This window comes from Narcine bancroftii, chromosome 13, assembly GCF_036971445.1.
Source record: "Narcine bancroftii isolate sNarBan1 chromosome 13, sNarBan1.hap1, whole genome shotgun sequence".
NCBI classification, from domain to species: domain Eukaryota; kingdom Metazoa; phylum Chordata; class Chondrichthyes; order Torpediniformes; family Narcinidae; genus Narcine; species Narcine bancroftii.
In genome coordinates this window covers 15,127,385-15,153,776 of record NC_091481.1, presented here as the reverse complement: position 1 = coordinate 15,153,776, position 26,392 = coordinate 15,127,385, and the positions used below count along the sequence as shown (strand labels likewise).

General features: G+C 41.2%; 1 protein-coding gene across 1 annotated transcript in view; it reads left to right on the top strand.

Moving 5' to 3' along the window:
- kmt2e (lysine (K)-specific methyltransferase 2E) overlaps positions 1-26,392 on the top strand; it is a 120,762-nt gene that overhangs the window by 62,106 nt on the left and 32,264 nt on the right. Inside the window, 7 exon segments of the mRNA XM_069908245.1 lie at positions 3,208-3,380; positions 14,784-14,822; positions 16,278-16,517; positions 21,449-21,579; positions 24,330-24,447; positions 25,206-25,315; positions 26,088-26,352. Coding sequence (XP_069764346.1) covers positions 3,208-3,380; positions 14,784-14,822; positions 16,278-16,517; positions 21,449-21,579; positions 24,330-24,447; positions 25,206-25,315; positions 26,088-26,352 — 1,076 coding nt within the window.

The window sequence follows — 26,392 nt, the reverse complement described above, 5'->3', positions numbered from 1 at the left end:
TTTGGCACTTGAAGAAGGGCTCATGCAAAAATGTCAACTTATTTTTTCTTTCCATGGATGCTGCATGGCCTGCTGAGTTTCTCCAGCACTTCTGTGCACTGCTTTTTTACTTCTGAATGAGGATTGATCCTCTGGTTTTCTTGGTTGTGATAGATTGTGATATTCCAGAGGTTATAAATTGTGGAATGTAATTTTGCTGTTGCAGATGTCCAGTGTCTCATTGATGTCATTTATCATAAATATAGTGTTGCAGAAATAATGCTGTTCTCAATATGAAAATGGTAACATCTCCACAAGGTCTGTGCAGCAATGATGCACATTTGTGTCTGTGACGTAAAGCAGTATGCTCAAGTGAGATTAGATTCCAAGAAGATTCCTTTTTCTTGGTTCATTCAAAAGCCCTTCATACCCAGTCTGACATCTTGATCAGTAGTGGTGCTAACATGCCAATCTTGATGATAATAGAGATTGAAGTCTTCGAGCCAAATTTCATACTGCTTCATTGATGTGTTCATTGCTTCTTTCAAGTAATGTTCAACATTCAAACATAATGATTTATTGCATTTTTTTAAAATATTCAGTGCTATTTTACTGATTTGTAAACCATTGGACTTTTCTGTGGTTTACTCTTAAGTTCCTTTGCAGTTGTCATAACTTTTCATCCCTTGGGTATAACTAGTGGATTGGATTGTACCTTTAACAAGTTCCTACAACTACATATTGAAGATCTGCATAATAATTGATTTGTACTTGACCAAAATTCACAATAGGCTCATCTTTTGTTCATTAAGTTAGTATCTAGTTTGCATGGTGTGCAGGGTGGCTGGAGACCCTGCATGATTTAAAAAAAATAAAGACCTGTTAAAGGGTGGACGAACCCTCTTGTAGGGTCAACAGCCATCGAGCAAACACGTGCCATGAAGCGCAAAAAGGGCATCCCTTGCATCGAAGCTTGGTCTAGCCATTCACTGCAACAGAAGTTCCCTCAGCCATCTTGGACCTCACCTTGTCGCTGGTTCTGGGAGGGGATGTCTTGCCTAAATCCATTCACGCACAAGCTGTTCCTTTCTGAGGAATGGGGTATCCTTATATCAAACCCCACAAACTGACTGAGAGGAACACGCACTCACTCACTCGCTCACTCGCTGGGGCCTCATTTCTGTACGATGTGGTGACTGTCTTCCTTACCGTAGACAAAGAATTTCATGTATGTTTCATTCTAAATGGTGTTAAGTTCCAATAATGGAACCTTTATTTATTATTTATCTTTAGGGAAAATGTTTTCACCCAGTATACACTCTCACATTTATGCAACTGTATTTAATCTGTAGACATATCCTCTTTTCATTTCTTGTCTCCATAAATTGGCATTATTTGTGACGTTTGTTATTTTCTCTCGGCCTCCCTCCATATCATTTATATGAAGAAGAAGAATTTCCACTGTATTATCAGTGGTGCATGTAGCTTGGCAAATCTTGACAAATTGGGAAGTATACTTGCATGTCTCTGCTACTGTGTTTGTGCTTTGCATCTTTCCAAACTTCTTTTTTACAACACTGGCCTTCATCTTCACAAAAAAAAATATTCAAAGGTTTTCATTTTTTTAAATTAAAAAAAAAATCACATCTATTAAATTCACTTTTCCCACAAGGATACAGCTAAATTCATCAAGCAGTACATACACTTTACATACTGTATTTTTAAAATGTACATTAATGATATCCCTTATATGGTTTCTAGAAATTTACCTACTTTACTGATGTGAGGATAATTGGTCCATCGTTATCTAGCTTATCCCTTTCCCCTTTTTTGAACAGGAGTTAACATTCGCTACCCTCCAGTCCTTTGGTACAATTCCTGTTTCCAACGAATTTTGGAAAATTATGGTTAGTACATCTGCTATTTCATCACTTAATTTCCCTCCATATTCTGGAATGTCGACCATTGGGCCTGGTGACTTTTCAACTCTAACTCCTCTATCTTTGATTTTCCTTTGCCTGTTTGTTCTTCCTGCTCCTCTTAATACAGTATCAGAGTACATTCCTATCATTGCTTCATTTTTTTGTATGTTCTTAATGAGCATTCTTGTATGTAAAACAGATTGTGAAATGCAGGAGCAAAGTTTTCTGAAGTGACAACCTGACACAGTTCCTGATGCATTCAGACTTTAATCTTAGTTATTAAAATCCTGCATTAATAACATTAACACTTCCACTTTTCTCCCCACAATGGGTGATTCTAGAACTAGAGGGCATAGGTTTAAGGTGAAAGATAAGAGATTTAAAAGACATCTTTAGGTCATATTTTTACTTAGAGTGTGGTCCATATCTGGAACTGTAGAAGCAGGCGCATTTCTGACAGGTTTATGGATAGAAGGATATGGACCAAATGCTGACAAATGGAACAAGCCCAGAATGCCAACTTGGTCAACATGCCTGAGTTGGGCTAAAGAGCCTGTTCTGTCCTGTATGAGAGTGGTGTAATCCATCACATAAAGTATTGTGTTTTGAATAGTGGAGCAGTTCTCTTTTATTTACTCTGTGTACATGCCTGCTCCCCCATATCACTGTGTCAGGTCCATGATTTTTTTTGCTTGCTTCTATGTATTACTGTATCAGATCTACCGTTTAAAATAAGTATAACCTTGATTATCCAGCATGATTGTGTCAGCCCTTTCTTACAACCTCACTCCTAAAAATAGGTAGATAATACTCCTCTGCCTCAATTGTTCATAACTCTTGACATTGCAGGACTCTGCCTAATCAGTTAAACCTTTGTCTCAATTTCATTTGCAGATCAGACTGTAACTGTTCAACAGGCCAGTCATATTCTCAGTACCTCATTGCATTGATCTGACTTACATTGTGATGAAATCACTATTAAAATCCATACATATTATTTAAGAATGTATGGAGGGGCTGGGAATTAGTATATCATTGATTCATTAAGTTGCTGCACCAGTTGTTGCTCAAATTGTCAGAATATAATCTAACTTGTTGATAATCTTGAGTTTGCAAAATATTCTCAATTATTTTAGAATGTTCTCATAGTTAACAATGCAATCAAATAATGGATAACTAAGGTTATATTTTTCAGTGTGTGTAATATATTTACTTAGATTCTTTATGTATATTATTAGCATAAATTGATTTTTTCAAAACAAAGTGTGAATGCAAGTTCGTTTCAGATTTTGTTTTTTTTAAATAGATGGAGACACTAGTGCAACTGAAAGTGGAGATGAGGTACCTGTGGAGCTATACACTGCCTTACAGCAAATGCCTACAACCATTACATTGACAGCCACTAGGGTAACAAAGGTAAATGAAAAAAAGCGAAAGAAAAGTGGAGAAAAGGAGCAGTTTGCTGCAAAATCGAGAAAGGCAAGTAGAATTTGTCTAATTGCAATCTGCTTCATATACTCTGTTCAACAACTAGAAAGACCTGCACCTTAAGCTTTGAAGAAGTCAAAATAGAAAAGTTAAAAGTTTAACTGGTTCAATTGTACCACAAGTTTCGGGCCTTTTGATTAAATGCATAGAGAAAAGGCAAAACAAGAAGATTGTTATTATATATTTTTTGAAGCCCTTGAATCCTGTAAAAATTTAAAACAAATTATTGACAAATATTTAGAAATCCTTGCCCCTGTTTCCCACCCCACCCATTTCCAAATTAAATAAAGAAATGTATATTAAAGTTCCTTAGATATAAAATCAAACCATGCGATTGATTTCAAATATATAAATGGGTGGATTAAGCTAGGCTTGTATATACTCCAATCTTGAAGGTCAGAGGATTATCAAATGTTAAGAAGATACTTAATGTAAATATAGGGAAGCTACTTTCTCATCATCATTGCCAACTAGCCGTGGGTTCAAACAGAACACAATATCAGCATTCAGGGAATTTTTCATCTATAGTCTTTCTGATTGATTAACATTTGCAATTCTGGTCTGTAACATTTGAGAACATGACTTAGATTCAGGATTTTTCGGTGAATTTCATCGGAATGATTGCTCAGTATATTTACTCCCATGATTTGTGTGAGACAATCCTCCTCACTGTCATATAAGTGGATGCACGGTTGAACTGCTAGATTCCTTTTATTATATGTTGGATCAGCTTGCCTAATCTCTTGGCTTTGTGAAAAAAGATTTAGGAAGGATCGTAGACAAGGGCATGTCCTTTCAGCCTGCGCGATGAATTTTTTAGGTGGAGTGGAGTGTGTGCAGTATTGGCCTTACAACCGGGATTTATCTGCCATGGCCTATCAAGCTGGGACAGTGACAGTCAGGTCTTCAGGTCATAGGTGTTACTTCGGAGTGTCCTTCTCCTAGATGGATGGACTGACAAGTTTAACGAGCCCCTTCTGCCCGGGTTTGAAATCAATTTTCCTTCTCTTCGGCTGGCTGCCAGCCAAGGCTAATTAGCCCAGCCTACCTATCCATTTAAACCACCAGACGCTCAGTCGTGCCATGATGTAGAAAACTCGGTGAAAACAGGGGACACCAACAAGTATTTGTGGCTATGGACGTAGTAATGTAGGAGAGGCCATTTGCAGTGACCTGCTGCCTGGCAAGCCAGACAGTGGCCACATGGTGATCAGTAAAGGAGAGGCAATATATTGCACGTGAACTTTCCCTGGGTGAACAGGACATCCAGCCCAGTCCTCATCTGCCCTCGCTTGTATTACGCAATGACAACTTCCACAGTACAATGTTTTTAGTGTTTCCTACCTTTCTCTTTGTGAGAGATCACAAATAGTGGGTGCCATTATTCAAATTGAATATTGGCTCTTGATCTACTTCAGTCCTATGGAAATGTTGCATTGCTGCAGGTGTCACGCTTTTAAGATGCCAATCAAAGGTCCCACTTTGCCTCCACTGTGATTCCGGTGTAAGTAAACCCATATCACTATTTTGAAACAGGCTTTCTCCTGTTGTTATGATCATATTTCTTACCAGAAGTAGTACTACTGAAAAATATTTGAAAATGAATCGACTGGATACTCCTGCAGTTGGCACACATCTGCCATTGTTTTTAAAAATGGGATAAAATGCTGTTCATATGATGCAGAGAGAGGGATCAGGTCAGGTAATAAAACCTACCAAGTATATGTCCAAGTTCTAAATTCTGTAAAATGTTTATTTGAAAATACATTTGACAACAGTTAACAAAATAATCACACAGATCATCAATAGATGGATGAACTCGGGGACATAGTCTCAGGATTTTGGGGAATAGATTTAAGACAGCATTTAAGAGCTGCTTTCAGAGAGTAAAGAATCTGTGGAATTCTCTACTCTATTATTGCATGATATTTTGTCTATTTAAATAAATTATTTTGTTTGGATTTATTTTGCCTGTCAGATTTGTTCTGTTTTTTATACATAGAGTTTAGCTTTCCTTTTAATGGTTTGAATTGAAACATAATGTGTAAAACCAGGTAATGCAATAGAATAAATTTAGTATTTAATCAAATTAGAAATTCTGTTTTTCACTCTTCTGTGCTCTCAAGAGAATGACAAGAAAGAGGAAAGGATAAATGTTTAATAAAATTTAAAAACACAACAACATGTAATTTAAAAAAATGTTGAAAAAAAGTTGTTTGCTGTAATCTTGAAATTCATAAGATCTTTCGTGGAGATGTGCCATATTGCAGAATCATTGGGCTCACCTTCACAACACTGTTGGAGAATTTTTATTTTCTTCTGGAGAGCAAATGGACTAAATTACTCTAAGGCCTGGCCACTTCCTGGAAGATTTAAGCTAGGGTTAGTGATAAGTATGGAGCAGGTATTGAGCTCGTCCCATCATTAATCATATAATGTAATATTGCAACAAAACCATGCAAAATTAATTCGTATGCTTACTCATATACCTCCTTGGGCCCTCTAATTGGGCACGGGGCATTCTAACAAGGGAGAGTGAGGAACCAGAGATTTTGGGCCACATTTGTACATGCAGGCAGGAAAAGAGATGAAGTCCTGCAAAGAGAATTCAGAAACTTGGGCAGAAAGTTTGAAAAGGCAGGACTTCTAGGGTTCTGAACTCAAGATTACCACTACTTCCTGCGTCACATGCTAGGAAAGAAATGGGAAGACAGTATAGTTGAATTCTTGTCTAAGGAGCTGGTGTCGGAGGGAGAACTTCAGATGTGATGATCATTTGGGTCAATTCAAGAACAGGTGAAACCTAAATTGGAGAGGGTTGCTACTTGAGAGGGTTAAAATCAATGCTGCAAGAGGGTGGTAAGCAGAGCAAGAGGTTAGATTGAGGAGAAGAAGAGTTGAGGTCAAGTGACCTTGAAAGGAAAGTCAAGCAGGGCCAGATTAATGAACATGGTAGAACAGATGAGCTGGTGCAACATTTCATTGTAAGAAATATTACCAAAGAGGCAGGTAAACCTAAGAGTGGATTAGTTCATGGAACTTCAGTATTGTAGCCTTTATAGAAAAATGGTTGAGGGAAGGGTAGGATTGATGGCTTAACCTTCCAGTGTTACCATGTTTCATATGTGTTAGAGAGGGATCAGCCCTCAGAGAGAATTTCTTGGATGGTACATCTGGAGAAGCATATGGTTAATATTCATGAAGGCCACAGTTGCTTTGATGGGTTACATTATTGACCTCTCAACAACCAGCAAGTGGGGGGGGGGGGGTTAGAGAAATGTACATGGAGAAAAGTTATGGAAAGATGTCAAAGAAGCAGGGTAATTGTGGGTGATTTTAATTTGCCTAGTATTGACTGTAAGTGCTTTAGGCCAAGATGCTGTATAATTTATTAGTGCATCCAGGAGGTGTTCTTGACATGGCATGTAGATAATTCAACCAAAAAAGGGACAGTACTTGTACTTGGAAATAAGCCTGGCCACATGATCAGAGATTCATTGAAAGTGATCACATAGTGATTATCAATGAATCAAGAAGAAAACGATGTTGCCAATTTAGTTGAGAAGGAAAAAGAAGCACAAGGATAAACTGTATGTTGAGGGAAAATGCTAAATTGAAAAAAAAACTCTCTTCAACTGTATTAACAGAAGCTGGGGAGAGTAGATTAGGAGTGAATATGATTGGGTAAGTCAATATTTGCCTTGTGGAAATTGTTTAAAGGCCAGCTGGTCAGTATTCAGGACTAACAAGGATGGCAAATTTCAGGAATGTTGGATAATGTTGCAAATTAATCAATAAGAAGAAAGCATGTACAAGGTTTAGGAAGCTGAAATTGGATCAGATCCATAAGAAATATAACAAAAAACATGAAGAACCTTAAACATGAGCTTAGCCATAAGGAGAGGGTGGAAAAACTAGGATTATTTTCTCTGGAATATCAGAAGCTGGAAAGAGACCTAAGAGAGGTGGTTGGGTCGATAATTTTTTTTTCTTGGGATAGAAATATCAAACGCAAAAGGGCATTGGTTTAAGGTAATGGGGAGGGGTGTTAAAGTCTTTTTTTTTCATAGAGTGTTAGGTGCCTGGAGCATGCGATATGTAGGATGGTGGAAGCTGATAGGATTGTGACATTTGAGAAGCATTTGGACAGGCACATGGATTTACAGGGAATGGATAGATATGGATTCTCAGTAGGCCGATGTAAATATATAATTTGGCATCATGGTTGGCACAGACATTGTGAGCTGTAGGACTGGATCCTAAGACTTTATTAAATTATGTCATTTTTACATTACTTGATTGCTTGCACTTGAGAAAAAAAAGACAAGGTAATAATGCTCTTTGGCATTCAAGGAGAAAGATGAATATCCCTTGCTCATCAAGGTGAGTTAGTGTGTTCACTTTGTGAATGCACTGCCATCACATCTGTGTTTGATCTTTCTCCAAGGGGAGGCCATAATGACGGAATAATATTGTGGCGGCACATGGACATTTGATTCTGACGATTGGATTTCTATATCCATGTAATGAAAATGGTAAGAGGCTGTGCAAACTGGATGTGAAATACCATGGCACTAATGTTTCTCTATGAATAGCCCATAAATAACTCTTGTTTCTTTAGGAGGTAAGGTGTTATCTTATTGGATCAACAGATAAATTTCTGGGTCACTGATCCAGAAAAAACAATGGCAGCTGGGGAAATTAAATTCAAATAATTCAAAAAACTAGTCTCAGTGAGTCATGGAAGGGAACCTGACTTGCCAATATAGTTGAAGCTCAATTGCCTCCTCAATTCAGGTGCAACTGGGAATGGTCAGTATATTCTTGTATCCTCAACCTTTTGACGAAGCATCGAAGAAAAAAATTAAGTTACAGTTGTCTCTATGATACCTCTCTGGTTATCAGCAAAATAGGCCTCAGTTTGAACAATTATAATTTAATCAAAGCTTATATTTTTCTCTGATGGATGTTTACCTGTTGAGCCATTATGTACTGCAAGATGATGGAGTTCCCCATTATTGCTCATCACATATTAAGTCGATTGCCTTTCTTTTATTGGACTTAAAGTAGTGCTTTCAGTTACTATACAATGCTTTCGTCCACTTCCTTTGAATATCTCTATTCATTGCTTTGCGAAATATTTCTCTTTTGCATTGGTGGGTAGGCTTGAAGAAAATTGTTAATTCAACTTAAAGCATTACATGAAAAGTGTTAACCACTTAAAGCAGTGGTTTTCAACCTTTTTCTTTCCACTCACATACCATCTGAAGTAATCAATATGCTATAGGTGCTCTGTGATTAGTAAGGGATTGCTTCAGGTGGTATGTGAGTGGAAAGAAAAAGGTTGAAAAGCACTGTTTTAATGTACCTAAGTGACTCATTATGTGCCATAACTCCAAAGGAAACAGGTCAATGACAATTTTTCTCAAGCAAAATATTTCAGTAACAATTGGGTCTAGAGCAGTGGTTCTCAACCTATTTCTTTCCATTCACATACCACCATAAGTAATTCCTATGCCATGGGGATGTAACAAAAAAAACCTTTCAGTTAGGAGAAACTAAGAACAAAATAATTCAATAAATTTGAATCAGGGATTTATCTATTCAGTTGTGGTGTGAGCAGTGGAAGAAATACAACTACCTCATTGAGGGTTATTGAGGACTATTTTTATTCAAATTCAGCCCCTTTAAGGGCAGCATGAGCTCAGTCACCTGGTGGATTGTAACGTCATAATCGCTGCCCAGGGTTCGCGCTGGAAGGGATGCTGGAGTCGGAGAGAAACCTCTGACGACGCCATTTCCCCATGGCTGACCCGCCACGTGGCAATTCAAGCAGGGCTGGTTCGCCATGAGGATGTGCGCCGCCACACAACCACCCCCCGCCCCCACCCTCACAACTGGCTACGCGTCCTGTTGCTTTGGTGGCCGGCCCTGGCGCTTGGGCGTGGCTGTCTGCACCAGCTGTGATAAATCCACTGTTATAAGTTCCTCTCTCCCCCACAACGTCCAAGGTGAAGGTTCTGCCGGACCGGTGCAAGACTTTGTATAGCCCCTCACTCAAGCACTGGCGATGGCCAAGGATCCGTGGTCTGCCAGACAGCAGCAGCGCCACCTCTCGTACGTGTCTGGGTTCATGACCGACATCCAACACAGGGCCGGCAAGGACAATGTAGTGGCGGATGCGCGCTCCCGTCGCCATCAACACTCTTGTGCCTGGCCTGGATTACAAGCAACTGGCTCAGGCACAGAGGAGCAATGCGGAGACGCAGGGCTTGCAGACCACCATCTTGGGCCTCAACCTCAAGGATGTCCGGGTGCCCAGCAGCCTGGGCACATTGCTCTGCGACGTCTCAACAGGCACGCCGCACCCGGTGGTCCCACCACACTGGAGGGCGAAGGTCTTCAGTCTGATCCACGACCTCGCTCACCCAGCAGTAAAGACAACCGTGTGGATGGTCGCGGAGCGGTTTGGTGGCACGGGCTGAAAAAGGAGGTAGCAGAACTGGCCAGGAACTTTACCAGGTGCCTGACCTCCAAGGTCCAGTGACACATGTGAGCCCCCCTCCAGAACTTCGACCGGTGGTTCACAGATTCAAACACATCCACGTTGATGTTGTCGGTCCCATGCCGGTGTCCAAGGAGACTCATTACCTCCTCACAGTGGTGGATCGGGCCGCAGTAAACCTTTCTGCTACTATTCCAATTAGAATTTATAGTCCCACCATTGCATTGTGATGCTCTCTTTTCTTCCTTTCCAGGTAAAGGCAAGCAGATTTCTTTTTCTGGCATTCACAATAAACTTCTACCTTGGAAAAGATGTCTGCAGTTTATGCAGTTTATGTGTTGTCTGTGAGCTTTTGTTTGGGGAAAAACCCTGGAAATCTGAGGGGGCATAGGCCTTTCAAACACTTCTATGTTTTGGATATGTTGTGAGACTACCTACACAATGATACAGTTAGTACTACTATCACAATAAGTGCCAGACTCTGACAACAGGTTTATTTTTATTTAAAAAAACAGTTATTGTCTGTTGATAATTATAATTAAGTTCTGCTTTAACTCTATCCATAATTGTTGACAATATCACTGTTGTTGGCTGATTTTAAAGGTACAAGACCAGAACTACCTCGAGATTATTGGAAGAGGTTTTTAAAAGGATGTTGAGAAGGGTCCATTAAGTGCATATTCCTGTTAGTGAATGGTCAGACATCCAAGCGCAGGGAAGCTTGAATGACAAGGGAAATTCAGGCTCTCTTTAAGAACAAGGGGAAAGCTTGAGGCAGGAAAAAGCAACTGGGATCAAAAGTATGTCTGGAGAAGTTTTGAGAACTCAGGAGCAAGCTAAAAAAGGAAATCATGAGGGGGAAAAAGGGCATGGGCGATAGTTCTACCGTTAAAGATAATCCCAAAAGATTTTATAAGGGAAAATGGGAAACCTGTGGAAAAAATAGGACCCTCTATAATCAATCTGGTCAACTCTGTAGAGCCACAGGAGATGGACAAGGTCCTCACGAATACATAAATAGGATGGGTTTGGAAAGATATGGGCCAAATACAGGCAGGTAGGATGAGTGTACATGGGACATTTTGATCAGAGTAGGCAAGTTGGGTTGAAAACTCTTTGAATAACGAGGTGATGAGTCAGATTACAGGATGGAGATTGAGATTGTAATTGGATACTGCCTGAACAATAATCTTACTTTCAATGTCACCAAGATTGAGGATCTTCTAGTTAATTTTAGGAAAGGGAGGCCAAGGGATCACACACTTTATCACATTGATATGATGGAGGTGGCGTGGGTTCATAATTTCAAGTTCCTGGGAGTCCTTATTTCAGAAGACCTCCTGGAACCAGCACATCGAGGCACCAATGCCTTTACTGTCTAAGAAGTCTACGGAGATTTGTCATGCGGTTGAATACTCATCATATTTCAAAAGGTGAACTGTGGAAAGTAAACTGACTAGTTGCCTCACAGCCTTGTTTGGAATTTTGAATGCCCAGGAACTCAGAAGGCTGGAAAGGTAGCAAACAGCCAAATCCATCACTGGCTCTGGCCTTGCATCTATTGAAAATATCTATGTGAGGTGCTCCTCAAAAATACAGTAAACATCATAAAGGACCTCCATCACCCTGATGAAACCTCTTCTCAATCCTACCTTGAGGTAGAAGGTGCATAACCCTCTACACCAGCACCTCTAAGTTCAAAATTATTTCTTTCCAACGGCTCTGAGGCTCTTGAATCTCCCCTTGGCACATGAATCATGGACTGCTCTGACATCACAAGAGGACTCTGCGTTATTGTAATGCCAATTTTTTCTCGTCAGAACATCAGCAGCTGGCATTAAACTATCCATCAACTCCAGAATAACTTCCTAGGCATAACTTGCACTGTAATGTTTGTGAATACCTCTATTTCTAGTCATCTAATGCATTCAGTCTGACCGGCGGGACAATCGAGCAAGCATTTCACAGTACAACTTCATGTTTAATGTTCTCTCTCATTCTCAAGTGACAGTGCTACTTTGTAGAGAGTCATTCTTCAGTGGATGAATTGTTTACTTTTCACCCTGCCTGATTCAATCGATTCGTGTTGACAGTCTCTCTCTTTATGTAACATCTCATCAAACCAGTGCTGCTGTTGAGATGTGAATATGACTAGCATACATTTCAGGCAGAAGGATCATTTTAGGAAGAAGAATACTATTTAAAAGCACAAAAGAAATTGGATAACTGTGAGATTGCTCTTTTGGTCATGGGAACATGCTTGGCTGTGCTAAATGTACCAAAGGAGGGCCTTCTCATCAATTCATTCTCTTAGACCAACAAGCCATTTTTCTTGCCTACTTTGTCAGACATGCCACTTTGCCTGGTAAAACAATCAGTGATGCTATGTTGTGTATGTTAACCATTTGTATTACAGGCTTATCAGGGAGTACAAGATGGAATGGTAATTTTTAAAAAAACAGACGTGCCCAGTTGTCTCAGATGTCCTCTTGAGCACAACATTTTCCCATCTCAAAGGATCTCTTCATTTGTTCTCTATATGTATCTTGGTCTTTTGTAGTGAAGCTGAGAGTGCAATGCCTTCCTTATTCTGTCACTTTTTTGCCATTTCTCATTGTGTACTTGTATACACCAATGAATGCATTTTAATTGGTCTTTGTGTTCTGGAATTCTAAAGTTGCAGTTGTGCAAAATTACAATGAATCTGTGTCATGTTTCTTGCTATGTAAGTTGTAAAGGGTGAGGTAGGGAGTTGAGGAAAAAGAGAACTCGTTTTCTCTGGATTGTAGAACGCACAAGGATTTCAATTAAAAATCATGAGTTCTTTGGCACTTTCAGAAGCTGGATTAATGTAGTTTGCTGTTTTAATGTTTTAGACCAAATGAAAACCATGAACTTTGTAGTTTTATTGGATGTATCAGGTGTCATTCGGCCCTTTTCCACTGGCACCTTGTCCTAAGAATTGACAGCCAATTAACCGGCTTTGGGTCCAGTGGAAAAGGGAAACAATCAGCATGCCAGCATCAAATGACATAAAATCTTGCCAGGGGTTGACGGCCTTGACCCACTACTCACATTTCTGGTGTCAGCTGATGCCGGCATGCCGATTTAAAACAGTGGAAAAAGGACAGCAGAAAGTCACTCGTTTCTGGTTCAAGGTAGACTCTGCTATCCCTGTGGGAAAGAAGTTTGTGTCCCGGATAGAAATGGCCCAGTGGAAGCAGCACAAACGGCTTCCTATCCCAGGACACTGCACTGCCAATTAACTGGGATGCCAGTGGAAAAGGGGCTAATGCCAAATCTGGCCACTAATGATTATATAAATGAGTTGATTGGGAACACTGCAGACATGTGAAGATTTATGTAACAAATTAAAATGAGTAGACTGTAAGAAGTAATTGGAAGATTCATTTTATAATGAAGTTCCACCACAGTGGAATTCTACTGCAACATTTGATATTGTTTGATTCAGAATTTGTTAATGTTGGATGACGGTATTTGGCTCATTATTTCAGCTCTTCTCACAATCCCATTCATCCAGTCCTTGACTCTTTCTTTCGTGCTATCCATCTGTCATTAGCCTATTATACCACCACCCCCCTCCCCCTCCACCAAACACGGTCACCTCCCTGATTCTGTGGCCACCCACCAATATACAGAAGCCAATGAACCCAACAACTCACAGATCATTAATTAAGCAGCAAGCTAAAACATATGAGGGTTGAAAATTTGCAAACCCCACCCAGACATCATTGTAAAGATTGAACTTGGGTCCCCGGAAATGTGAAGCAGCAGGCACTGTTTCACTGTACTGCCCACTTCACTGAAATGTTAACTACTAAAGCATTGAATGTACTTTTGCATCATTAATGATACACATGGTATAATCCTGGTTGGAGAATGCAAGTAAATCCATTGCTCTTCATGCTAAAATTTAAATGTGCAGCCACTAGTCCTGCTTTTTCTCAAGAAACTACACAAGTGTTTCAAAGGTTATGTTATTAGAGGTAACATTGTTATCTCCAATTCAGCATGGACTTGGATTTGAATTTCAGAGATGGTAATGCACTCTTGGAGGCATGGCTTTTGAATAACATGAAACCAAGACTTCCTCTTCTCTCTCAGAGTAATGTAAATAAAAATCCTATGGTACTATTTTCAAAATAATAGTATTTATCAATGGTGCCTTGCCTGGCTGATATTTATTTCTCAATCAAGACTGCAAAAGGGTCATCTATTTATTACTGTTTTCTAATGTACTTCAATAGCTGTAAAATGTTGATCACAAAAGTTATAATAAGAAAATCTTTACCTGTGAGATTCCATTTCAGTTTGCCAAAACAGTAATAGAGGTTTGTGTGTGTTACAGAACCAACCGAGGGCAAAATTTCCATGGATAGTAGTGTGGCCATTAATGTTTGTTATTATTGGTAAAGTGGAAATCAGAATTCTGTCCAAATACCATTGAATCATGTCTAGCTTTGCAAGATTGTGGTTTATGAATCATCGCGTGGTCGGGGTTTCCAATGAGAAATGATAATACATAAACTAAAGGGGGTAATGAGGAAAGACAGATACATGGAAAGATTTAGAGAAATATGGGCAAAACAGGCAAATGAGGCCAGCTCGGGTCAACAATTTGGTTGCCATGGGCGTTGGATTGAGGGGCTTGTTTCCATGCTGGAACAGTCTTAACTCCGTGACTCTGAGAGAATCTGTGAAGGTATTTGTAATTGTTCATTCTTTCAGTGTTGTAGTTTAAGATCATACATCTTTGATGCGAGAGAAGATCCACCTGACAAGTTCAAAAATAAAGGATTTCTAGGCAATTTATTTGGTCTTTGTGCATTGTTGCAATAAAGTAAGTAGATGCATTTTCTATCTTTCAGCCTTTCCGGGAAGGATCTAGAAAATCTTCAAGAGTAAAGGTAAGGAAAAAAAATGCACTATTGCAGTATCATTGCACTTGAGGCAGCATGGTTGACGTAGCAGTTGGTAATAATGCCTTTACAGCGCCAATGATTGGGACCAGGGTTAGAATCCCGCGCTCTCTGTGAGGAGTTTGTACATTCTCCCCGTGTCTGTGTGGGTTTTCCCCAGGGAAAACCTCCATTATTCGAAACGTACCAGGAGTGTACGTTGATTTGGTGTAAATTGGACAGCACAGACTCATGGGCCAAAATGACCTGTTACCGGGCTTTATGTCCAAATTTAAATTAAATTTAAAATTTGAATGTTGTACAAAATGTGTGCACTTCCTGATAAACTTACAAAAAATGTGGCTATGTTTGTTCAATAATAATAAAAACTAGTTAATATTATTTTTCTCAGTATTCTTACATTGGTTAGGTTGATCATTTTACTCATTTGATTTTTTTATGTAGTTGTTGAAGTGATAAATATGAAATAATTTATTTCTAATTTTTACCCTTTTTCCTTGAAATGGGTTGATGGGTGCTCAAGTCAGACAATAGTTGTAGGGTTGTCACTATCCAGTTAAATCTTGCAGTCATTTTTTTGGATAGCTGTCATGCCCAAAGTATGGCTCTCATTCATTTGTGATTCAGTAATGTGGGGTCATTAAAATTAAGAACCTGATAACAAATTCATTTTAGCCATCAAAGGTACCTTGATCATTATTTTTGGTCCAGTTTGGTTTTGGGTGATAACAAGTATTGGTCTGTATCTTTCTGGACCATATATTAAAAAAGGATTAGTGTATTACTGTTTCCAGAATTATACATCCAAGAGAATTAGAAGGGCAATTATTATTTATTTTTAAAAGATTATTATTTATAAATAGTATTTTTTCGTCCCAGAGTCTTCTGTACTTCATATAGACTTAAACCTATTGCTGACTCTTTCAAATTTAAAAAATATTTTAATTATATATTTTGAGTCAAAATCCTAGAACTCCTCACTTACATCTCAAGGATTGCACCAGCTCAAAAAAGCTCAGCACCCCCTTCTCAATGGCAATTTCTTCAGCTAAGTAGAACATTTCAAATTATTGAATGTTCTCAGAATTGTGACCTAAGATGACTTATAACTGGTACAGGCAAAATAGAGTAGCTCAATTGAATTCTTATCAATGGTAATATGTATAGGTGACCTATCACCTTTGTTGAAAAACCAAATTATTGACTCTACAGTTCTAATCTTTTTGGCATTTTTTTTATATGATACCAAACTGGGATTTCAATTCTGATTTATTTCAAATATTTATCTACCTGTTTAGCTCTTTGTTTTATATCTTCCATATTTTTGTTCTATTCATCTGAGAACTGCTGATTGTTTATTAGCTTGAGGGGAATGGGAGAATGGAAATTTTTAAAATTGTAATTGATGTTCAACGACCTTTACTTGTGCTCTCTTGTCATTAGCAAAGTTCAATATCAGAGGCCGATGCTGTTGAAAATGCCAGTTTTGTGTGGGAGAACAAAATCAAAACGTGGATGGATCGTTATGAAGAAGCAGAAGGGAATCAATATAGTGAAGATATTCAGAACATCCTTGAAGCACACCGGCTCGCATTAGAAATAGGTGATGGACATGAAAAGATAGAGGTGGTCAGTAGATCAGATCCAAGTACTAATCTTACAGCCTTTAAGCCTCCAGTCGAGGTAAGCAATTGTCTTTAACACATTGATACCATTTCCCTTGTTACCATAAATCAATTCTGATACCATAGTTTAGATTATTTTGTTCCTTTGTCTCCTTTTTTTTGCTCAATCTCTCTGCTGTTTGGTTTATTTTTCCTTAAATGTTTTTTCCTCTACATTTATTTCATCTTTTCAGTACTTGCTCATTTTTGTTTTTTCTCTTTCCAAGCATCCTTATGTTAAAATATACTGGTTACTTTCCCACCTTGTTCCAGACTTCTAAATTTTGTATCCACCAGAATGCTCAAACTTCATTCACTCCAATAATCTGGTCAATATGCTAATTTATAGGATCTAGATTCAATTAAAACCTGAGATGCAAAGATGTTTTTTTGTTTTTTTTTACCAACATGAAACTATTAGCAATTCTACAAAACTGCAGTTTAGTACACTATCACGGAAAACACTATTGTATCAAACTGGATGTACATACTCTGATTATAAACTAGAAAATCACTTTGTGCGGTAGGAAATGTGCAGTAAAGGTCAAATGTTTATGGTATATTTCCTATAACTGAACAGTAGGTTCTCCTCATATGCAAATAAGAATATGTAGTGGCAGCTACACTGCTCCTGCAATAACACACGCAACCAGATGGGTTGAGGTCAGTGAGCAGACTAGTTTATTTATACTCCCAGCCCGGTCCTGGCTGAGAACCATGCTGGAGGGCGCTGAAGTCACCTGGGCGCCACGTGGTCCCCAAGCGCGAGTTTCTGACCCCCGAGCTGGAAGGAAGGGAAAGCCCAGACGGCGCCATTTTGGCTGGCTGCCCCGCCGCATGGCTTACAAGCGGGGCCGGTTCGCCTGCCTTGTGGTGAGCCGCCACTGTCTTTTTTTGCCGGGCGGCCTCGCTTCTTGGGCTGGGTAATGACCACGGGCTCGGTGGGATTGAGGTGCGCTGCCTTCAGCCTATCCATGGTAAACAGCTCATACCTGCCGCCCATGTCCAGCGTGAATGTCGAGCCGGAACGCTGTATAACCCTGTATGGCCCCTCGTACAGTCGCTACAGAGGTGCCGCGGTCGGGCCCCGCTGAACGAAAACAAACTCCGCGGAAAGCAGCTCGCCAGGAACGTGAGACGGGTGGGTGCCATGCCTGGGCGGAGGTGGGGGTTCAAACTAGTCCAAGCGTGCCCTGAGGTGAGGAAGTAGTTCGTGCGCCGACCGCTGGGGATTGAGGTGCGTTGACGAACTCACCAGGTAGTGCCAGCGGCACACCGTAGACCAGCTCAGCTGATGACACCTACAGATAGTGCCAGCGGCACACCGTAGACCAGCTCAGCTGATGACACCTGCAGATCTTCCTTAGAGTGGACCGGGGGAGCACCCAAGCCAGTTCATCCGTCCAGTCGGGACTGGTGAGGCAGGCCATGAGCGCCGACTTAAGGTGGTGGTGCAGACATTCGACCAGTCCATTGGCCCGCAGGTGGTACGCCATGGTGCGGTGTAGTTGTATCCCCAACCTGTTAGCGAGCTTGCCCAGAGCGCAGATGTGAACTGGGTGCCCCGATCGCTGGTGAAGTGAACTGGGACACTGAACCGGGTGACCAAACCTTGCAGCAGGGCTCGCGAGTGGTGTGGTCCTCCACCGTAAACAGGTAACTGTTGTCCCGGAAAATGGGTAAGGGCCCGAGGATGTCCATGTGAATGTGGTTGAACCGTTCCCAGACGTGCTCGAACTCCTATACTGGCGCCCTGGTGTGCCTGTGCACCATGGACGTCTGGCAATGGGTGCATGTTCTGGCCCAGCCCTCGATCTGCTTCCGCAGCCCATGCCATACGAACCGTTCTGCCACCATCTGGTCCGTGGACCTGATGGACGGATGTGAAAGGTCGTGGATGTGATGGAAGTCCTGCCTGCGATACTGCTGCGGAACCACTGGCCGCGGGGTGCCCAAGGAGATATCGCACAGGATGGTGCCTTCGCCGCTTGAAGTCCGGTGGTCTCGGAACCGCAGACCGGTGATGGCGGTCTTGAAGGCCATTGTCTCCTCATCAGCTTCCTGGTCCCGGGTGAGCTGGTCAAAGTCGAGGCCGGGTGTCAGCATGCAGATGGCCAGTCGCGAGAGTGCATTGTCCTTCCCCACCTTGTGCCGAATGTCGGTGGTAAACTCCAACACAAAGGAGAGGTGACGCTGCTGGCGGGCCGACCAGGGATCCTTTGCCATCGCGATCACCTGGGTGAGGGGTTTGTGGTAGGTGAAGATGGTAAAAGTCCTGCCCTCCAAAAAAAAATAGCGGAAATGCCGCACCGCCAGGTACATGCCCAGTAACTCGTGGTCGAAGGCATTATACTTGCGTTCCAGCGGGCGGAGCAGGCGGCTGAAGAATGCCAGCAGCTTCCAATGCCCATTCACCTGCTGCTCCAGGACGGCACCGACGGCTGTGGCAGAGGCATCGACAGAGAATGCCATATGGCACTCAGTGGGCAAGCATGGCGGCCTTCATGAAGGCGTTCTCGATGGCCTCGAATGCAGTGCAGGCTTCTGGGTTCCAAGCGAGCGTTTTGTGCTTGGTTGCGATGAGGGCAAACAACGGTTGCATGATGCGCATAGCTCCCGGGATGAAGCGGTTGTAAAAGTTGACCATACCCGCGAACTCCTGCAGCCCCTTGAGGCTATTCGGGCGTGGGTACTCCCTGATAGCGGCAACCTTCGCAGTGGCGGGTGTGGCTCCTTCGGCTGTGATGGTATGGCCCGGGAACTGCATTGAACTCTTTCTCGAACTGGCACTTGGCCGGGTTGATGGTAAGGCCGAAGTCGGCCAGCTGGGAGTAAAGGGCACGTAGGTGGGCCTTGTGTTGCGCCCGATCCCTGCTGGCAACGAGGATGTCGTCTAAGTAATGAAGACGAAATCCAGGTCCCTGCCCACTGAGTCCATGAGGTGCTGGAAGGTCTGAGCGGTGTTCTTGAGCCTGAACAGCATGCGCAAGAATTCGAACAAGCCAAAGGGGGTGATTATGGCTGTCTTGGGTATGCCCTCAGGGTGCACTGGGATCTAGTGATATCCGCGCACCAGCTCAACCTTGGAGAAGACCTTCGTGCCTTGCAGGTTGGCCGTAAAGTCCTGGATGTGAGCGATGGGATAATGGTCAGGAACGGTTGCTTCGTTGAGCCGTCGATAGTCTCCGCAGGGACGCCAGCCACTGGAGGCTTTCGGGACCAGGTGGAGTAGAGAGGCCCATGGGCTGTTGGACCGCCGAATGATCCCCAGCTCCAACAGGTGCGAAAACTCCTCCTTCGCTACCTGGAGATTGTCAGGCGGGAGCCAGCATGCCTTGGCGTGAACCGGCGGGCCCTGGGTGGGGATGTGGTGGAACACCCCATGGTGCGGCGAGGCAGCGGAGAACTGTGGCTTGAGGAGTGTCGGGAACTCGTCCAGGATCTGCTGGAACTCGTCTCTGGGCGTGTTGATCGTGGCCATCTGCGGTTGCTCCAAGCGGGGGGCGTCGAGGTGAATGGCCTGGAAGGTACGGGCGTCCACCAGGTGCCTACCTCGAATGTCCACCAGAAGCCCGTGTGCAAGGAGGAAGTCTTCACCCAGGATGGCAGTTGGGAGGGATGAGACGGTGAACCTCCACGCTAAATTCCGTTGGCCAATCTGGAAGTGGACTATCTTGTCTCCATACGTCCGGATTGCTGTTGCATTGGCCACACAGAGGGGAGGTCCATGAGATCAGTTCCTGGATTCGATGGCCGTGGCCGAGATGACGCTGATCTGGGCCCCAGTGTCAACGAGGAACCGCCGGCTGCTGACTGAGTCCCACAGGTAGAGAAGGCTGTGTCTTTGGCCAGCCGTTGCAGCCATTAACAGCAGCCAGCATGGTCGTTTCCCTGGTAGGAGCAGGGCTGACGACACTTCGCTCCCCAGCACTGGTGGTAGAAGCAGAGGCCTGAAGCGGATGCTGTGGCCTTGGTTATCCTCTTGGGGGACCCTGCAGGGGCCGGGTGCTCTACTGCAGCGCTAGGGGCTGGCTTGGTGTGGTCGTGCTCGTGTCCTGCTGGACCACTGAGCCTTCCGAGAATCGTGCGAGCCATAACTCTTGGGCCTTCTGGGCGACCTTCCTCAGGTCGGTGAAGCTCTCCTGAACCAGCAGCGGGCGGATGTCCCCGGGTATATGTTCGAGGAAGATGCACTAAATATGTGGGCAGTTGGTGCGCTCACCCATGAGCTCGAGCATCTCGTCCATCAGTTCCATCAGGGACCTGTCCCCCAGGGTGTCGAGGTTCAGCACCCGAGCGGCACGCTGGTGTCCAGATAGTCCAAGGGACCCGGTAAGCACTCGCTTGATGGTCTCATACTTGTCCTCGGTGCATGTCCCTCCTAAATCCACAACCATGGAAGGTTTATCACTTCACAATTTCCTTTTATTTTTATATTTCTCCCTCTTGTAACAAACTCCAAATAATAGATGATACTAAATGGAAGTAGCCCAGAAATGAAGCCTTTGAGAGATCGCTACCTACTTCTAAGTGCTGCTTTAACACTTATTCTATTTTCTCTAAATAATTTTTAGTCTAATTTGCCTAATTCAGTTTTCCACTAATCCCTCCAAGTGTTTGCTTGCTCAAATCTTTTCTTCACTCATCATGCATTACATGCATCGCATTTCTGCTGTCTAATATTTTCTGTTAATTTCTTAAAAGACTTGTTTGAAGTTTGTCATTTTGAAATCTGTGTTGGTCATTTCCAACAGCTGTTTCTTTATCGAAAGGATTTCAAATTTTTTAAAATTACAACTAGTGTATTAAATCATTCAAAGCATTGACCTATTTTCTGAGTTGGTGGCTTTTATATTTTGGGACCTAATTTCTTTGTCATGGACTTGAAGTAATTGTGCCTCCAGATATCCCAACAACACACTAAGTCACGGAGTTTATTTTTTATTTCAGAGCCAAGTACAGAAAAACAAAAAAATACTGAAAGCCACTAAAGATTTGCTTCCTGACACTTTCATCATTGAATATCGCGGCAAGTTTATGCTACGGGAACAATTTGAAGCAAATGGGCATTTCTTTAAAAGGCAAGTTTAATGAATTTTGTCAATTATTTTTAAAACCATTAATTATTTCAACTTCTAATAATATTAAAATATTTGCATCGACTGGATTTGCTTCTGTGCTTTCAGTTTCAAGTACTCTTAGTGGTCTGACCATAAAACTGAGACATAATTTTAAAGACTGAAAGTTTCTATCTCTGTCATCTTATAATGTGTTTGTTTGAACAAATAACCATTTACGAAGCGGAAACAGGCCATGTCGGCCTTTCGAATCCACACCGGTTCACTAGAACAACTCCATGAGCTCAAACCACCCGTTCACCGCCAATAACCCTCCAGCCCCCTCACCTCCATGTATACATCCAACCTTCTCCATCTTTCCTTTTGGCAGCATACTTCCTTGGATACACAATACAACTTCTTTAAATGATGATGAAAATGTCTATTTTTGACACCCACTAGTCTTTGAAATCCTAATAACGTAAGAAACATGGAGCCAGAGTAATCCAATCTGCCTGTTAAGATTGATCTGCTGTTCAGTAGATCTAATCTTGTCCTCATTATCACTTTCCTGTTTTCCCTGTGACCCTTGATTCAAATATCTTTCAATCTCTACTTTGTTTATGTTCAGTTACTGCATCTGTACAGCTGTTTTGTAGAGAATTCTGAAAAGTCAGAACCCTTTGACGAAAGAAATTCCTCTCTGTTGTGTCTTCAAAATATCGTATCATTTAATAAGATTACTTCCCATTCTTCTAAACAGTAACGTTCATCTTCTTTTCATATGCGAACTCTTTTATCCCGGATATCAACCTACTGAGTCTTCTCTGCACTACCTTAGTTCGAGTATGTCCTTTTTTTACACATGGAAGGCAGTACTGTAGTTGTAGTGTCGCCGTGGTACACCATGTAAAGTTGCATCACACCCTCTTTGCTTTTATATTCCAGGCTCCTTGTATTAAATGCTATTTGTCTTCCCTAGCAACAAAATAGATACAATTATTTGTTCTGTTCATTGAAATTAGTTTTCACATAAATTTATACAATTAATGACAGGATTCTTAAAGAAGTGATCTGCAGAGGGATCCTGGGGTCCAGGTCCAATAATACTTAAAAGTGGCCACACAAGTAGTTAGGGTGGTAAATAAAGCATGTGGTATGCTTGCCTTCTTTGGGTGTGCATAATAAATCATGTGGCAGCTCGATAAAACTAGTAGGGCTACACTTTTGAGCAACCAAGGGAGATACAGATGCTGGAAAACTAGAGAAACACACAAAATGTTGGAGGAACTCGGCAGGACAGGCCACATCTATGTATGGCAAGAGATACTCAGCATTTTAGATCCAAGCCCTTCATCAAGAATAGAAAGAAACATTCACCTGTAAAAGAGTGGTGTGGGAGGGATAGATGCATAGGTTGGCAGGTGATAGGTAAATATTGGTGGGATGGGGAAGACATTTCAAGTCGAGATGTTTTTATTAACGATTTGTTTTTTGCTCCTGATTCCACCATTTGCAGTCTCTTGTTCTTCATTTTTACCAATTTCCATCAGCAAGAGACAATTAATTTGAACTGAGAATAATGTGCTTTCAGTCATTAGTCGGTGACTCAGTTAGTAGAGTCACTACCTTATAATGCTAGAGAACTTGGTTTGATCCTGACCTCATGGTTCAGAGAAGTTTACACGTCTTCCCTGTGACTGTGTAGATTTCCTTCCACATTCCAAATACATGCGGCAGGAGATTAATTGGCCATTATGAAATGCTTCTAGTGCATAGATGAGTGGGAAAATCTAGTGGCAGTTGATGAGATTGTGGGGAGAAAAAGAAATGGGATTAAGATACAATTATGGTTGATGCAGTCTTGGTGGGCCAGAAACCCATGTTGAATCTCTCTTATGGCATTTATTTTTTTTAAAATGCAGCTTTTTGCGTGGTTGTGCCCTTTAATGTTGCAAATCCAAAAGTTTACATTGAAGCATGAACAGGCATAATTGATATTTGCAAAAAAAAAACATTTTAAGGTAGCTGTTCAAAAGACTTGGTCAAGCAGATGCAAATATTTCAAGGAAAAAAAGAGGCTGAGAGATTTGTCAGAGGAATTCCGGATATTACGCAGATAGCTACTGTTGGTAAGTCAGGGTAATGTTGAAAATATGGAGGGAAGGAAGTGATCACACTGAAGTGGATGCAGAGGAGATTCACCAGTATGTTATCTGAGATGGAGCAGTTCATTTATGAATAGGGTGGAGAAACTAGGTTTGTTCTTCCCAGAGTAGAAGAGTTGAAAAGGGACATAATTGAAGTATATAAAATTATATACAGATAATAAGCTTTTTACTGTATCAGCAGTAGATAAAACTAGAGAACATTGCAGAGATTTGGAGGGGATATTGGATGGGAAGCGTTCTTCACTCAGAGAATGGCAAGTACCTGGAATGCACTGCCTGAGAGAATCTGGATCGCTGGCATAATTTAAGAGGTGTTTAGATAAACATGAATTGCTTAGACAGAGAGGACTATGGTCCAATCCCTGGGAAATGGGATTAATACCTCTGGTTAGTGTAGACCAGTTAGGCTGAATGGCCTGTTTCCATGCTGTACAATTAAATCACAGAAAATATCATAGCCTACTTTGTAAAAGCAGTTGATTGTATGTAACTATGGAAAGAACATTTTAACTTTGTTGAAATGTGCAGCTTTGAACAGCTTGCGTGAAAACTTGCCATTTGCCGAGTATTTAAATGAATCAATGATTATCTGTTCATTTCTAGACCTTATCCTTTTGTATTATTTTATTCAAACTTTCGAGGCCTGGAAATGTGTGTTGATGCGAGAACATTTGGAAATGAAGCACGGTTCATCAGGCGGTCATGCATACCAAATTCAGAGGTAGGTTGTATTTTGATGAAGCATATAATATTAACTAAGATTAGAATTTTGTGATCAACATTGAACAAATGCCAGTTATTCATTACACTCACACTTGAGAACAGACTTTTATTGGCTTTGCATTGATTGGAGTCATTTCAGCTCAACACTTTACGATAGAAACCTGGGACATGTGAGGAAGAATTGTTTATATGGTACCTGGAATCTGAAACACGTAGTGCAAGTTTGTGTAGTTAAATCCTTGTCAAGTCATCTATAGAATTCAAACGATGTGATCAAGAGAGAAGTCAGAAAATTAAAGACAAATCACTAAATTTATCTCCCAAACCAGTTTAATTGTTAAACAAAAAAAGTCACACGCTTCAAAACCATATCAGTATTTTAGCAAGAATTCCGACATTTACACATGAATTAAAATCTTAAGTGGACAGACCTAACATTGTCGGATTGAGTTTTGAATCCAATAATTGGTCAGTAATGCAACTATTATATAGTCACGTATATTATGTGCCTTATATGTCAATGCCAAGTCTGTGGGATGGTTTAGTTTTGCTCTGTACGATGTGGAGCTTAAAGTTATCACGGGAGCAGCTGAGAGAGCAAGTTCCCTAATTTTATACTTAATTGTGGATGTGCTGTTACAGTTGTCTGTTGATTATTTTCATTTTAATACCAATGATCCTAATAGTCTTGTGACACTTCTGCTGTGAAAAAAGTCACATCAGTGAGATTTTTCTCTTAATTTTTTACACTTGTAGGTTCGCCATATAATTGAAGGTGGTATGATTCATCTTCATATCTACTCCAAGAGAAGCATTCCAAAGGGTACAGAAATTACCATTGGATTTGACTTTGATTATGGGAATTGGTGAGTATTTGATTGGCAATAGTATTGAGAGGTGATTAAGAGTTAAAGCTGAGTGTCCCGAGTGCCTATGCTGAGACTGATGTGAGGTGATATTGCTGAGGAGTAACATCTATATGAACAAAAGGATGTGGGCAACGAGGTTTTGTGCTTTAGTAAATTGAAACCTTACCAAAAGAGTTAATAAGTTGTATGAATTATTTGAGACCTGTGTATGCTTCCTTTAATTCGTCCCTGTACTGCCTTTTTTTGTTGAAAATCTGCAGAGGAAATTTAAAAAAAACAAAATGCACAATTGAAAAATGTGAGAAAATTAGTAAAAATGTAGAGTGAAAATATAATATCGAGGTGAAAAAGAAGTAAAACTGCAAGAAAACAGATGTGTACAAAGAATATCACTGAGGTAGGGGGAAAGGAGCACCAGTGAACAGAAAAGGATCAGTTAGCAAAAGCTGAGAAATGTAAGATTTAACAAAAAGGGGAAGAGGCAGAAGGTGGTGAAGCTAATGAGAGATTAATAGGAGCAGATAAAATAATGGAGGGATAAAAACTTGCCGTACATTTCCGCAGTCCACATCGAAGAAAGTACTGTGTATTCACAGAGTGAGTATAAGTGGTATTTGTGAATTTTCTTCTTGGTTTGCATCAAATAATCCGTTGCATTATCAAAGATAATTTGCTTTGTATTTGGGGAGGCAACCTCTGTTTCTCTTCAGATCAATTTGAATTGCATTTTTTGTAATGTGCATCAGTCAATGTTTATTCCTCCCCACAGCAAATACAAAGTGGATTGTGCTTGCCTGAAAGGGAATCCAGATTGTCCAGTCCTCAGACAAAATTTGGAGCCAACTGACAACATCAGTATTGGATACGAAACAAGAAGAAAAAAAGGAAAGAAAGAGAAGGACTGCTTGAAAGAAAAGGATGCTCAAAATCAAAATATTTCTTCTGATACTGAAGGAATGACCCCCAAAACTAAAGCATTGGATAACAAACAGAGGAAATTGTCTCCCCTCAGGGTGTCTTTGACTAACAATCAGGTAAAAATGTAGTAGTGTTTGATACAGGAAGTGATCTTGT